We start from the raw sequence: 13,962 nt of genomic DNA on the forward strand, positions 1-13,962 counted from the left end.
AACACTATAGGGTGGATAAAAGTTGTTAATACAAGAAAGAGCAAAAGCTATCTGTTATAGACAGTTTACATTGCTAGTGATTATTTTAGCAAGCAAAGCTGTGAGCAAAGCCTTGCTCCTTGAATCCAGATCATCACAGAGACTCAAATGCCAGAGGTTTACATTGTCGAGGAAGATATCATACCTAGTCCTCACCTCCCTGCTCCTTCTGGTGCTAACTGACTGCCCAAGTGTCACCAGAAGTTTTAGGGACAGAGCCTGGGTCATGCTAGCTCTCATAAGCAGTGTTGGAACACAAGCCTTGAACAGGCTAATGAAAGAAACAAAATAAACAAAAAGCTATTTAAAAAATAAAAAATAAATAAATAAAAAAAAACATTTGTTTGATGTGGAACCATAAAGTCCAGGGACTGCTTCTCTCCAAGGCCATCTTTGGGCACCTGGCATGAAATCTGAGTTTCAATAGAGGACAAGACATATTTATAACTCATGAGTTTTAGTCAGAGGGTAGCCCGGCCCATCACTGACTCATTGCTGTCAGGGCTACAGCCTCTCCCCCAAAGAACTCTGACAGGTTGTCAGAACGGTAGAATGTCTTTCCAGGAGACATAGTTCACCTTTAGGCCAGCCTATGGACTCTAGTCTTTTCCTTTGCCTAGCATGATGTTCTTGGGGAAATTTCACTTTCATTATAGTCTGGGAGCCAAAGGGGTACACTAATGTCTCTTGAGAATATCTCCACTCCTGTGATGATGGTTAAAATGAGATGCAGAGATATCAGAGATCTGCTGTAGTTAATGAGATACTAGGTCACCAAGGCTTGCTGTGTAATGTGAAGGTACACACCTGCTACACATATCTGTTATATGTATATGCACAACTGTAATCTTTAGGTTTCTACATAGACATCCAAAACATGTGTTCCCTAGCAGCCAACACTGGAGTTCTGACTTTTCTTTTCACTTCCCTTGATGAACTTTCTTCACTGGTGAAAATGGGAATTCTTTCTTCCTGATTATGCTTACAAAGGACCTGGACATGTTCTTCTTTCTCGAATACTCTACATGTACTCCATCACATGTATTCCATCACAAACTCTTCTGACTCTACCTGGTAGTATATTCAGAAATGAGAACACCTCGCTCTGCCTTGCGCCAGGCATCAGTATTTTGAAAATGGTCTGCCAATCGGGCTCCTACCACCCACATTTTCTCCTCTCATTGCCAAATTTATCTTATCGTACAAATTAGTGTCTCATTGTTTGATTCAGCACCCTGCAATGGCTCCTTAACTCCTCAGGATAGAAAAGAAATCTTTACAATAAATCATTATCCTCCAGGAATTGGGTTTTAAATATTTATTTCCTTGGACTGGGTCTTGCTCTATAGCCACAGCTGGACTGGAATTCAGGCTTCTCCTTCCATATTTCCCGAGATCTGGGTTTACCGGCAAGCAGGACCACCCTGAAAGGGGGCAGTTTCTAGGAATGCTCTGGTCTTTTTTCTTGCCAACTTTCCCACCCTTCCAAACTTGTCACCCTGGCTTATCCCAACAGGTATCCTCCTTGACCTAGCTCTCATCTGCATCAGATGCTCTTTCCTCAAAATAGTAAACTACTAACTTTTTCAGGTCTTGAAATAATTGTTTCATTTTTTTTCAAAAAAATGATCTTAGCTTTTGGAATTATAATTACAAATTTTAATCCCTCTTTCATTTCCTCTTTCTAAGCCCTCCTGTGCACTGCTGTGGCTGCTTACTTTACATTTCATGGCCACCTTTACTTACTCTTTGTGTGTGTGTGTGTGTGTGTATTCCTAAATATATAAACACAACCTTCTCAGTCTGTATAATGTTACTTTATGTAACTGTTTTTAGGGATGATCATTTGGTATTGGATAAGCAATGACGTGCTCTTGATGCTTTCCTTTCTATGAGGTTCACTTTGAGCAGTGTTTGGGAACACCCAAATACCTGGATCTAACACACCCATGTTCCTAGCTTTGTTTTATTCTCTTCTTTTCCCTCAATACAGAATATTCTAACTGTAGTATTTACTTTTAGCTTACACTTGTAGCTTGCTGTCTTCCATTGTTCTTGTCCCCTAGAATGTGAGTTTCAAATATTATGGATTTTCATCTTCTTCATTGATTTATTCTAGTACAGAGAACAGGACTGGACATTCCATATGGTCAGAAAATATGCATTAAGTGTCTGGGCCTATATTCTGGCCAAATTGATCTTCCCATGATTCAATGCTCCATTTAGAAAACATAGACCAAGCCACATGCAAATTTACACATGTAGAGAGAAACTTCAGTAGAAATTTCCAGAGCATTCAATCATCTTCCCCATCTCCTTCCTTGACTTCCCATCACATCACTGTAGCTGCTAATACACTCAGAGTTTATAAATCCATCAAGAATATGCAGCTCTTCTACTTCTTTACTCTGTGTTCTCATTTTTAACTCCACCCCTTAAAAAAGCTCTGTTAAGTCTGATTGGAATTTGGAATGAGAAGCATGAGTCAGGATGTACTTCCTTTGGGAGAATTTGGGCAAATGGAAGATAAATTGTGGGGCTTCTGTCAGCAAGCAAATGTTACAGAGATACATTTGCCCATTGCCGCTGCAGAAATAGAGGCTAAGCCTCTCCGTGCTCTCATCTAGAAAGTCACAGGTCCTGGGTCACTTTGTCAGCATCTCTTCAATGAATGAAATGAACATGGCCTATATAACACATAAAATACATATGGGGCATTATAGCTTAGGATATTTAACTGGGGACACTTTAAGTCAATAAAGGAGTTGACCTCACCAATTGGCATTGGATGTGCACATGTTTTTGCCCTTAAAAAAATGCTAGGGGACATGAAATGGTTTTCATGCTGTGAAATGGATTAGGTTGACTGAGGTATAAGACCCACTATAAATGTGAGCAGTGCTGTTCCATGGCCTGGGCTCCCAGACTAAATCCAGCAGAGGAAGGAAGCTGAGCACCAGCATCCTCCTCTCTATTTCCAGACTGCAAATGCAACATGACCACAACCCTTCTGCTGTCAGATTGCCCCTTTACAGTGGACTGTACTCCCTAAAATGTAAACTAAAACAAATACAAATCCTTTCTTACATTGATTTCAACAGGGATTTTATTATAGCAACAAGCCCAGTAATACAGTTGTCACTCCAAATGCTAATTTTGACAGTTGCGGAGAACATTCAGCATGGACAGTGAGACTAGCTCATTCTAGCACAAAGCTACCGACTGTGGAGATGGATGTTCCTGCTCCAAACCTTCCCCACACTCTCTCCTCACCATGATCATGACCATGTGTTCTCTTCATTTACTCAAATCTCATTCATTCTTTGGGCGACAACCCCACCCTTCCACCTCCAAACTTGCATAAAAAGCTCAACACCATCTATCCTTCCTCTGGAAGAAACACTTTAAATAGGACAGCTTGGAATATGATGTTTGAAAGGAAGGAGCAATACCACCCATGTACAAAGCTGAGTGAGGTCAGTGGAAAATTCCACAAAAGTTACAATCTCATAAAAGCTACTGATACAGAAAGACCACCAGGTACTAACACTTTAATATTCATGTAATTAGAAGAAATGAAATGTGACTTTGTAGAAAACATATAGATACCATCTAATGCCAGAAAAAGTCTCTGAATTATTCATCTTTGAGTTTCTCTGATTATCATTACAATGCACTTCTGGCAGAAATAGTGGATAATATATTATAAATGTCTTTAAAATTAGGGGTATATTCTGCCAAAATTGTTTGCTGTTCTATTTATATATAAACTGTATAGGCTGCTTGCAGCAACATTTTTACAGATGTGATATAAATGAAAGAATGTTCCTCTTTCTTCTGTTGTAAACATATTCAGACTTTAAAAAGTTATATTCTAGCCAGGCAGTGGTGGCATACACCTCTAATCCTAGCACTCTGGGGGCAGAGGCAGGCATATCTCTGAGTTCAAGGCCAGCCTAACAGTAGAGCAAGTTCTAGTACAGCACGGGGGCTACACAGAGAAACCCTCTGTCAAAAAACAATCAAAATGTTATATTCTATAGACACATGAACCATAGCCACTATGAACTGTAAGGTACCATTTGCATGAGTGCCAACTTTTTAAGGTGATCTAGAAATGAATTTCCTTCATAATAGAACTTTTTTTTTTTGTAAGATACCTTAGCTGCCTGAAAATCTCCATGAAACAACTTAGAGACTTAGAAGTCTGCATGTGGGGATGTCAAACTGAGGCACAAGCACATTTTTTTTGTTAATTTATTTGTAAGTTTTTGTGGCTGCATACATATGCATGTATGTCAGAAGAGGGCATCAGACTCCCTGGAGCTGGAGTTACAGGCATTGTGAGTCGCCTGACATGGGTACTGGGAACTGAACTCAGGTCCTCTGTGAGAGCAGCAAGAACTCCTAACTGCTGAGCCATCTCTCCTAGCCTGTCTTATTTCAAATTCTAAAAGCGATTTTCATGAACTTTCATCTTACAAAATATAAAGTGAATGGAATTAATGTTCATAGCAAGATAGCTCCATCTCACAAAATCAGAAACTGACTGAGAAAGCTAACTCTATACACTAAGTGAGTATCAACTTTTAGTTACACATAGTTTTCAAAGACAAAATATCTCAAAATGAAATGTCTTAAGCTCTAATGAAAAGCAAACTTTAGAATTAGAGTATTTAGGACTTAGGAAATTGTATGCAATATTATATTTCACAGAAGCATTTTGCCTTTCCAGTCTGTGTGAATTCACACTCAAAAGGAAGACGTGAGAGTAGGAGGGGGATTTGCTGGGAAGAGCTTCAGTGGACAGGAAGTGGGAAAAGAGAGGGGTGGGGGAGAAAAGAACTAAAAGATATGCCAATGTACGAAACTGTCAAACATAGAAAGAGGTTAAGTGTCTTCCCAGATTTGCAATACCCAATAAACATTAATTTCTAGTATTTCTGTCTTTGGATTTGGAAAGCAGAATTATTCCAAGTAGCCCATGTCAGTTAACCCTCATTTGCCATTCGTCTTGTGTGATTACAGCTAGCACAAAATGGTCTTCAGCAGGGACAGCATCCTGGGGCTGAGAAGGGATGCAACTCTTCTGCTTGAGAGCATAGAAGGAAAGGTCACATGGCAACCTGAGGGTTTCCGCCATTGTTCAGCTGTTGCTTGCAGTCCTAGCAGCACAGTGCTCACGTTGTCTGAACAAAGTTAGACAAATGGGATGCTACAGACTGTTCCACCTCTGCCTCATATGTGTATATGTACATGCCCTATTCATACTATATATACACAGACATACACACATATATAGTCCATACATATGCACATGTATACAGATCTATACACATATGTACATACGCAGTACCTATATGCACATACAAACATACTCCGTACACACACATATAAGTATACATATATAAATGTTGTCTTTGTTGGCATCACAAATACACTAGATAAAGTAGGCATCCCAAACAGCAACTTTTTATAAGCCCAGTTTTCGCATTTGTGTTTATCTTTTCCTTTTGTGTCTTTCCTTGCCAAGCAACAGAAATACGAACCATGATGTCTGGAGCACATAAAGTAGGATGGACAGATGGCTTACCTGTCTATGATGGCACACATGTCAATGGTGACATTCGCAAAGCTTCCGGGCTTCCTCTGTGCCACTTCGTACAAATTGACAAGCTGATCATCTACCTGAATGAGCTGCATGCATCCTTGGAATGATGGCTGCAGGACGGAGTAGCTGGCATTGTTCACATGGTTCAAAAATCCTGTGAAACAGAAGGAACAAGAAGATCACCACAGGCATCCTGCATGGTTTATTAATGGCCTCCCAAGCATTCGACTGGACACTGCCACCTGATTAATTACAGCGTTTCTTTGATTCTTGCTGACATAGTACAGGGGTGACACCTCTTGAGAATATGAGATTTCCTTAGGCGGGAGTCAGGCTTGGCGGTGGCTTGAATGAAAATCGCCCCCACGGGCATTTTGAATGCTCATTTTCACAGTTGGTGGAACTATTTGTGAAGGATTAGGAGAGTGGCCTTGTTGGAGTAGGTATGACTCTGGGAGTTCTCCAGTTCAAATTTGCCTACTCAGCCAAATTAAACTGTACTCATTAGTCTTCAATTATTTACCAATTCATTCTTTCCAATACTGTGTGGTTGGCAATAGACCACCAATACATTAAAAAAAAATAGTGAGAATCAACATATGCCATTAAATGAATAAAAGTGAATATTTAGAACAAACAGAATTTGGTCATTTAAAGCGATTCTTTAAAATGCTCTATTTTGGTTGATTTTAGTAATAGTTGACTACAATAAAAACCACTTTTCTCATTTCCTTACCAGGTGTCAATATATAAATTCTGAAAACTGTCATTTGAATTTCCTTTAAGGTTTCATCTCAGAGGTGTACATTACTTCTCACCAATATAGCACTAGAAAAATGATTATGCTTAACTCTTAACTTAAAACAATGTGCTCTGTGCCAATACTGTTATATGTGTGTGTGTGTGTGTGTGTGTGTGTGTGTGTGTGTGTGTGTGTGTATGCCTGTGTATGTATGCATGCATGTGTTTATAAGCTATGTATTTTCATTGGCATTGACTTAGTTCCTTTACAAAAATGCTGACTTTTGGATAAGTTGGCTACTTAGAATAGTTGTATGCATACAATGTGATTTCTACTTGTCTAATCATGGTAAAATTGAGTAGGTTTTAATGGCTAAACTTAGCAGACAGAAAACACACAGCTGTAACTTTTGTGGCTGCTCTTAGCAAGGCTATCATTGGGTTCAGCTTTTGTGAATACTTAGGAGTCTAAACATTCACATTAACTTGGAAAAATTTGGAAATGAGTAACTCTCTTTATGAGAGGGAGAACGTCTGTGAAGCAGAGCAGCTGCATAAATGCTTATCGCTTCCAACTGGGTGTGATTACATTCCCCCAAACAAGACTTCAGCATCCACTCACAACAATGTTCTGTTTGGTCTTGATACTTTCGGAGTCTAAAATTGTCAAGTCTTTTCATGCTCTTACATGAGATGTATTCTAGGAGAAGATAATTATAGGAATAATTACTATATAGCCATTGAAAACAGTTCTTTTTCTTGTATTATCCTTAAAGCTTTTAAGAGGGATCCTATTTGCTCTTGTGTACAAGCATCCACACCCTTCTGTATCATCTTTGGCCCCTGAGCTTGGCTTATTTCTGTAGACAACAGAAAACTGTGAAGGTGGTAAAAGTGACTCCCAAGGCCCATTTCTAACCTGATATGCACAATTGATCATATTGGTAAGCAGGCAGTGATGTGGAGAGGCCTAGGAGAGATAATAATAGACTTCCATGACTGCAATTGTGTTGTGTGGCTTGGGTAGGGTGGGATGAAAATTAGATTATTGTTACCCAACAATAGCAATGAATAAATAACCTCTTGCTGGAAACTAATTACAATAATGCCCCCAAAGGAAAGGGCAAGTTAGCTTAATGAGTCTTCATGGAATTATTGGTTAGAAACCTAATGTCTCTTGGGGAGGCAGTCAGTAACAACATAAAGGAAAGGAATAGAAATGGTCCTCTCATGAAAGCACATGGGATATTTGCTGGGTTGTAGGGTAAAGTTTATCAACATTGTGTTTGTCTTAGTTAGGGTTACCATTGCTGTGATAAAACATCATGACCAATGCAACTTGGGGAGGAAAGGGTTATTTGTCTTACACTTCCAAATCAGTTCATCAGTGAAGGAAATCAGGACAAGAAATCAAACAGGGCAAGATCCTGGAGACAGGACCTGTTGCAGATGCCATGGAGGAATGCTGCTTACTTGCTTGCTCAGCTTGCTTTTTTATAGAACCTAGGACCACCAGCCCAGGAATGGCACTGCCCATGATGGGCTGGGCCCTCCCCCATCAACCATTAAATAAAAAAAATGCCCTACAGGCTTGCATACAGCACCATCTAATGGAAGCAATTTTCTTAATTGAGGTTCTCGCCTGAAAATAAATGCTGGGGTCCTTCCCTACAACTGGACTACACTTTCACCAATAGCTTCTCCTGGGCTCTCTTCAAGGATGACAGTCCTGCCAAGCCCTAGCTGCTCTTCATGATCCCTTAATGCTTTCAAAACTAGCACCACCTGGGTGACCCTTAAGCTATCATACTTGGCTGCCAGTGTGAGGTATAAACTTGGCTGCCTCTGGAACACAGCTTCTATATGCTGACTCTAAGGAACCACTGCATAGAAGGCTTCAGCTCATTGATGCGGGTCTCTTCTCAATCCATAATTAATTTCTCAGCTCCATCTAACCAGCATCAACTGTCCCAATAAAGCAAAGGTTTTACTTTAGTGGTTCTGGTCTCTTGTTAATCACAGCTGCTTTCTTCAGGCCCAGCTGATCAACCACAGATTCTTTCCACAAAAGGCCTGGTAGAGTCTTTGCTTCCCTCTGAAACTTCATAAGCCAGGCCTCCATTGTCTGCACTGCTCTCAAAATTCTTATCTTTTAAGCTCTTACAGAAGAGCTCAATGAGTTCTCAACACTTAATGACTTTTCTGGGCTCAAATTCCAAAGTCTTTCAACAGTCCTCCATGAAATAACATGATCAGGTCTGTCACAGCAATACCCCATTATCCTGGTACTGAGTTGTCTTAGTTAGGGTTAGTAATGCTTGATGAAACACCACAACCGAAGCGACTTGGGGAGGAAAGGGTTTATTTGACTTACACTTCCAAATTACTGTTCATCAGTGAAGGGAGTCAGGACAGGAACTCAAATGGAGAAGGAATATGGAAGCAGGAGCTAACACAGAGGCTATGAAGGAGTGCTGCTTGCTCAACTGGCTTTCTTGTAGAATCCAGGACTTTCAACCCATGATGGCACTGCCCACAATGGTCTGAGCCTTCCCGCATCTATCATTAATTAAGAAAATGCCCTACAGCCCTGTCTAATGGAGACATTTTCTTAATTGAGGTTCTCTCATTTCAGGTGACTTTAGCTTGTATCAAGTTGACATAAAACTATCCAACACACTATATATGATAAAAAAAAAATAAGAAGATATACTTAGTCCATTGTAAAATCTGGTCAAGGGTGTTTCCAGCACAGTACCAAAAGTGTTATCAGCTAATCCAATTCATTTTACCTGTCAAATTGATTGGCTTGAGAAAAACATTGCGGTTTCTAGGAAGCCTTTTCCTGAGAGGGGAAGACCTATTCTGATTATGGACAGCACCCTCCCACAGGCTGTGGAGGAAGCAGATAAAAGGGGAAACCCAGTGGGCTTTAGCAGGATTCTAAGTGAGCTGGTAGGTTACCATGGACAGACACCTGTGGAATTAAATGTGACTCTCTTTCTTCAAGTTGTTTGGCTCAGATATCTTATCCTGGGGATGAAGAACAAACAAAAGCTAAAACAAACTCTTAGCTGTAAAGAAGCCAGGAAGTGATGGACTCAAATCGAAATCTGTCTTAATTCCACTTTACTCAGACAGTGAACAATACAAGAAGAAATTACTTCCAATGACCAAATACCAGGATATGTCATCTAGTGATGACAAGGAAGTCTTTGCCAACACCTCAGACAGATGTGCCAAGAAAAAGATACATGAGGGAAAAGACCCATTCAGCAGCTTATTCATGCACTCAGACAAGCTCCCAAACAAGAGTACTTCTAGGATCTTAAGGGTATTTTGCTCAGCAGGTCAGGAGCTCAGAAGTGGTTATCTTCATGAGACTACATCCGTGCTTTCCATTAAATGACTGTTTTTAAACACTTCTTCATTTCTATGTCTTTGCCTTCGAAAAATATATTCTCAGTGTGTGTGTGTGTGTGTGTGTGTGTGTGTGTGTGTGTGTGTGTGTGTGTTATAACTACACTATGTTGTGTATATTGAGGCCAGAACAATAATGTGAAGTCACTTCTTTCTTACTACTATGTGGTCCTGGGGATCAAACTCAGACTGTCAAGCTTAGTAGGTTCATTTACCCACTGAACCATCTTGTTGGCCATTTGAATTTAGAAACAGGGCCTTGAACTCATATTCCTACCTCCACCTCTGAATGTTGTGGTATAGTATTCTACTTCAGTGGACAAACATGAATAGCATTGCCAGGAATCACATTGTTGTTTGTTTGTTTTTTAAGAACATTGCTATTAGCAGTAATGCCATCAGCTTTGACCAGCCTGTACTAAAATAGACAGAAAGCACAAATGTAAAGAAACTTTTAGACCTTGGTCAATGTGCAGAAAAATTGAAACTGGAAACATGGGCTACCTGTTGAGAATAAGAGAAGTGGGGAGAGGAAAAGGAGGAAGAGGAGATGGAAATGACTCAGGGAGGATAGGCAGAACAAAGAAACAGATCACAGAGTTGCAAAAAAAAAAAAAAAAAGTCAGTGAGTCTGAATCCTAAGATGGAATTCTCATCAAGTGCCTCACGGGCATCTTGAAACAATGTAGACTAGTGATATGGGTCTGACTTGACATTGCCAAGGCTCTGAAGCTTACACAAAAATAGTCTAACATAATACAACTTCAGAAACAATTTTCAGAAGAGATGTGGACTTAGTACATGAATATTCATAAAGTGAGGTTAAACCCTTAACTCTATCTTCAAGATAGCTATCAATCATCACATTATAATTATATTAACTCTAGAATACTCTTCTCCCACATTGAACTAGTGCCTACCTTTGTGCGACCAATAGAACACTGCCAAATATTGGGTTATGGTTATTGAACTGTATGTGAATATTCTTAAGCTCTACCCTCAATTACCTGGGAAAGTACCCCACCCCCTTGCACTATAACTGGCTGGGACTTTACTCTTGCATTCAGACTTCTATCCTAAGTTTAGCAGATAAAATCTCCTTATCTGATTTGAAATCCACTCAGTTTATTTTTCTTGCTGACAGTTATTCCCTGCATCTTCATGGTTTTAAATTTTTAATTCAGAAATATATCAGTGGAAACAATGTTGATATTTGTTCAGACATTAGAATGCCAATCTAAACAGTTGTAAGTTTTACTATTAATCTGATTGAACAGAATTTAAGAAAGAAAGAAAGAAAGAAAGAAAGAAAGAAAGAAAGAAAGAAAGAAAAGAAAGAGAAAGAAAGAAAGAGAGAAAGAGGGAGGGAGGGAGAGAGGGGGAGGGAGGGAGGGAGGGAGGGAGGGAGGAAGGAAGGAAGGAAGGAAGGAAGGAAGGAAGGAAGGAAGGAAGGAAGGAAGGAAGGAAGGCAGACAGTAGGCACCAAGGTTGGGAATTTAAATGGCTGAAGAACACTGTTTATTATATTTGTTTTAAAGTTGAGGAATGTTAGGGAGCTTAGAGAGAGGCTGATAGAGTGCTATAAAGTCTTCAGCATTTTCTTTCCAATGAAACCTTGGCAGAGTGAATCAAGTGTTTACTAATCATGCCTATTCAACCTTTCTGAATAAAACAGTCAAAAATGTATTCAGCAGCAGCAACGGAAAAAGCTGTTTTCAACTGAGCAGGGAGTTAGAACGTGCCAGGAAGACTCCACCTGGTATGGTTGGGAGATTGGCTAGGGTACAGGTTAATTGAGCCAGTACATTGATACATGGAGGCTAGGATGAGCCAAACTCAATGTTAGAGACAGAGTTATAAATATAGAATGTGAGAAAAACTGAATGAACTCTGAGGGCTGGAGCAGGAATTTAAACCCTAAGCGTGAATTTGAGATTTTCTGTATAGGTAGCTACATATACAAATAAATTTAAATATAAGTGGTTGTGGTGAAAATACAGTTGGTTCCTACCATCCGGGAGGACAGTCTGAGAGCAGGCTCATGAGACAAAAGTGCATACTCCTACATCTCAGATTTGGTTCATTAACCAGGACCCCAAAGAGAAATGATAGATTGTGGGACTTGGATGGGACAGATATACAATGAGTCTGCTATATTCTGTGTTGCTTTAAAAGATAATGACATGGTAGGAATTAGAGAAAGAATGACAGACCTGTTTCAGAATGGCATGAAGTAGTTACTGCTGCCCAAGTTCAAGGTAGCTAGAATACATATTTCACAATTTGAGAATAAAAATTTATATTTTATTCATCAATGAAAAATGATGGGAAATATTAAGTAAAATACAAATCCATGTGTAAATGTCTGTGTAAAGTGAATAATAAGTCAACATGGAAAAGAGCAGAGAGAGCTCTTGATATAGCCTCCTGCTACCTCATGATGTAAGCGGGGATATTAGCATTTGAAAGTCATCCTTTGACAAGCCTCATATTAGTAATGAGTTAAGCAGTAAATGTCAGTGGAGCCTGAAATGAAACCCAGATGGGGGCCACAGTGTAGTGGGTAGCTGTTCCAGCTTTGACCTGGAAGTATTACCCCCAATGAGGCTTCAGTAACTGTCACACCTACCAGGCAGGGTTGAGACAGGAGCCCTTAAGACCTGAGATCCCATTACTGGGACTGCGAGATTCTTCAAGAGATGTGCTAATGAGCACTCAAGACCTGAGATCCAGATGTGCCGGCTCTTTTGGTTCATAGATCCTGGACGCTGGAGATAAACCAAGCAGAGTTCTCCAGAGAACATCGCCAGACTGCGCTACACCTTTCCCAGACCCTGTAACCTATCCCTTTACTTGTAAGTACCCCATACAATAAACCTCCCTTTTAACCATGTGGATTTGCCTTAATACTTCCACCAATACCACAGTCTCAAAGATCTCTTTAAAACAGCCATCGAAGCTGAGCATGTTGGTACATACCTTTAATCTCAGAGCTATCTCTCAGGAGGCAGGTAGAAGGATATCCATGAATTCAAGGCTAGCCTGGTCTACTTTGCTGGTTCTAGTGAGCCAGTCCTAAACAGTGAGTCCATGACTTAGAACACAATAATTGAAAAGGCACAATTCGTCAATTTACAGGTGGGAAACCTGACCAACTGAATTGAGATCAAGCTATCAAATAAGTATTACTTCAGTGGCAGGACCAAAAGACACTGTGGGTCACCTGACAGGATGCAAGATAGTAGAATAAAACAGGGCCTTCAGTGTTTCTGCAAAAATACATGCACATTCCTTTGTGCTATCAGACCAAAGCAAACAGATGCCATGTACAAAAGGCTAGCCTGAGATACTCAGGGGTGCTCAGGTTCTGACAGTCAACTGAGGATCTGGTTCTGATTAGCAGGGACCAGAAAAGTAGGAGGATGGGGTAAAGCAGGCGCTTTTCTCCTGGGTCCCTCGTTATAACAGGCATTATTAGAAAAGAGGTAAACCCACACTTGGACTTGCTACACTGGCAGTCTTTGTGTTCTACCTGTAATTATTTTGTAAGTTCAAGGTGTTTTAGAAACAGAAACCAGGGCTAAAAACTTGTGTAGTCTGAGAACCTGTTCTGGATTAAATTTATTCCATCTTAATCTGTATTCAATGTCCATGGATTTTCAATGAAATTATTCTTCCTTCAGTCAGTGGTGTATTTTAGCTCACAAACCTCCATCATCCAGTCTTTTTTAAAGACCTTGCCAGGACAGGCATTGGAACTCGATTAGGAAATGACTACTCCACATAGTCTGATTTTTCAACATAGATGGCATCTGCTTCAAGACCAATAATTCTGAAAGATGATTTCCCTATACTTATCTGTTAGGTTACTATTATTTTGGTTTTTAAATTCAGGATCATGATCCATGTGATTGCATATGGCCTAATATTTTTAGGTTCTAGCATTTCTTTGCATCTAAATTTGGCTAAAAGGGATATGAATTTAAGCTTGAACAGGAGTCAGAAATTAGAAGGTAATTTTATTGAAAGTAATTTTTATCAGTTAATTTTGATAATGTAATAGAAAAAAAAGACAATATGTTGCCTTTTCCAGGCTTACTATGAATTACTTATTTTATATTATATTAATGTTTGACATTTCTTTATATGGA

General features: G+C 39.7%; 1 protein-coding gene across 1 annotated transcript in view; it reads right to left on the reverse strand.

The window, feature by feature from the left end:
- Nucleotides 1–13,962, reverse strand: part of Cntnap2 (contactin associated protein 2) — a 2,081,518-nt gene that overhangs the window by 959,504 nt on the left and 1,108,052 nt on the right. Inside the window, exon 10 of the mRNA XM_042273149.2 lies at nucleotides 5,633–5,804. Within this exon, the coding sequence (XP_042129083.1) occupies nucleotides 5,633–5,804 (172 nt within the window). The remainder of the gene's footprint in view (nucleotides 1–5,632; nucleotides 5,805–13,962) is intronic.

This window comes from Peromyscus maniculatus, chromosome 3 (assembly GCF_049852395.1).
Source record: "Peromyscus maniculatus bairdii isolate BWxNUB_F1_BW_parent chromosome 3, HU_Pman_BW_mat_3.1, whole genome shotgun sequence".
Classification (NCBI taxonomy): Eukaryota; Metazoa; Chordata; class Mammalia; order Rodentia; family Cricetidae; genus Peromyscus; species Peromyscus maniculatus.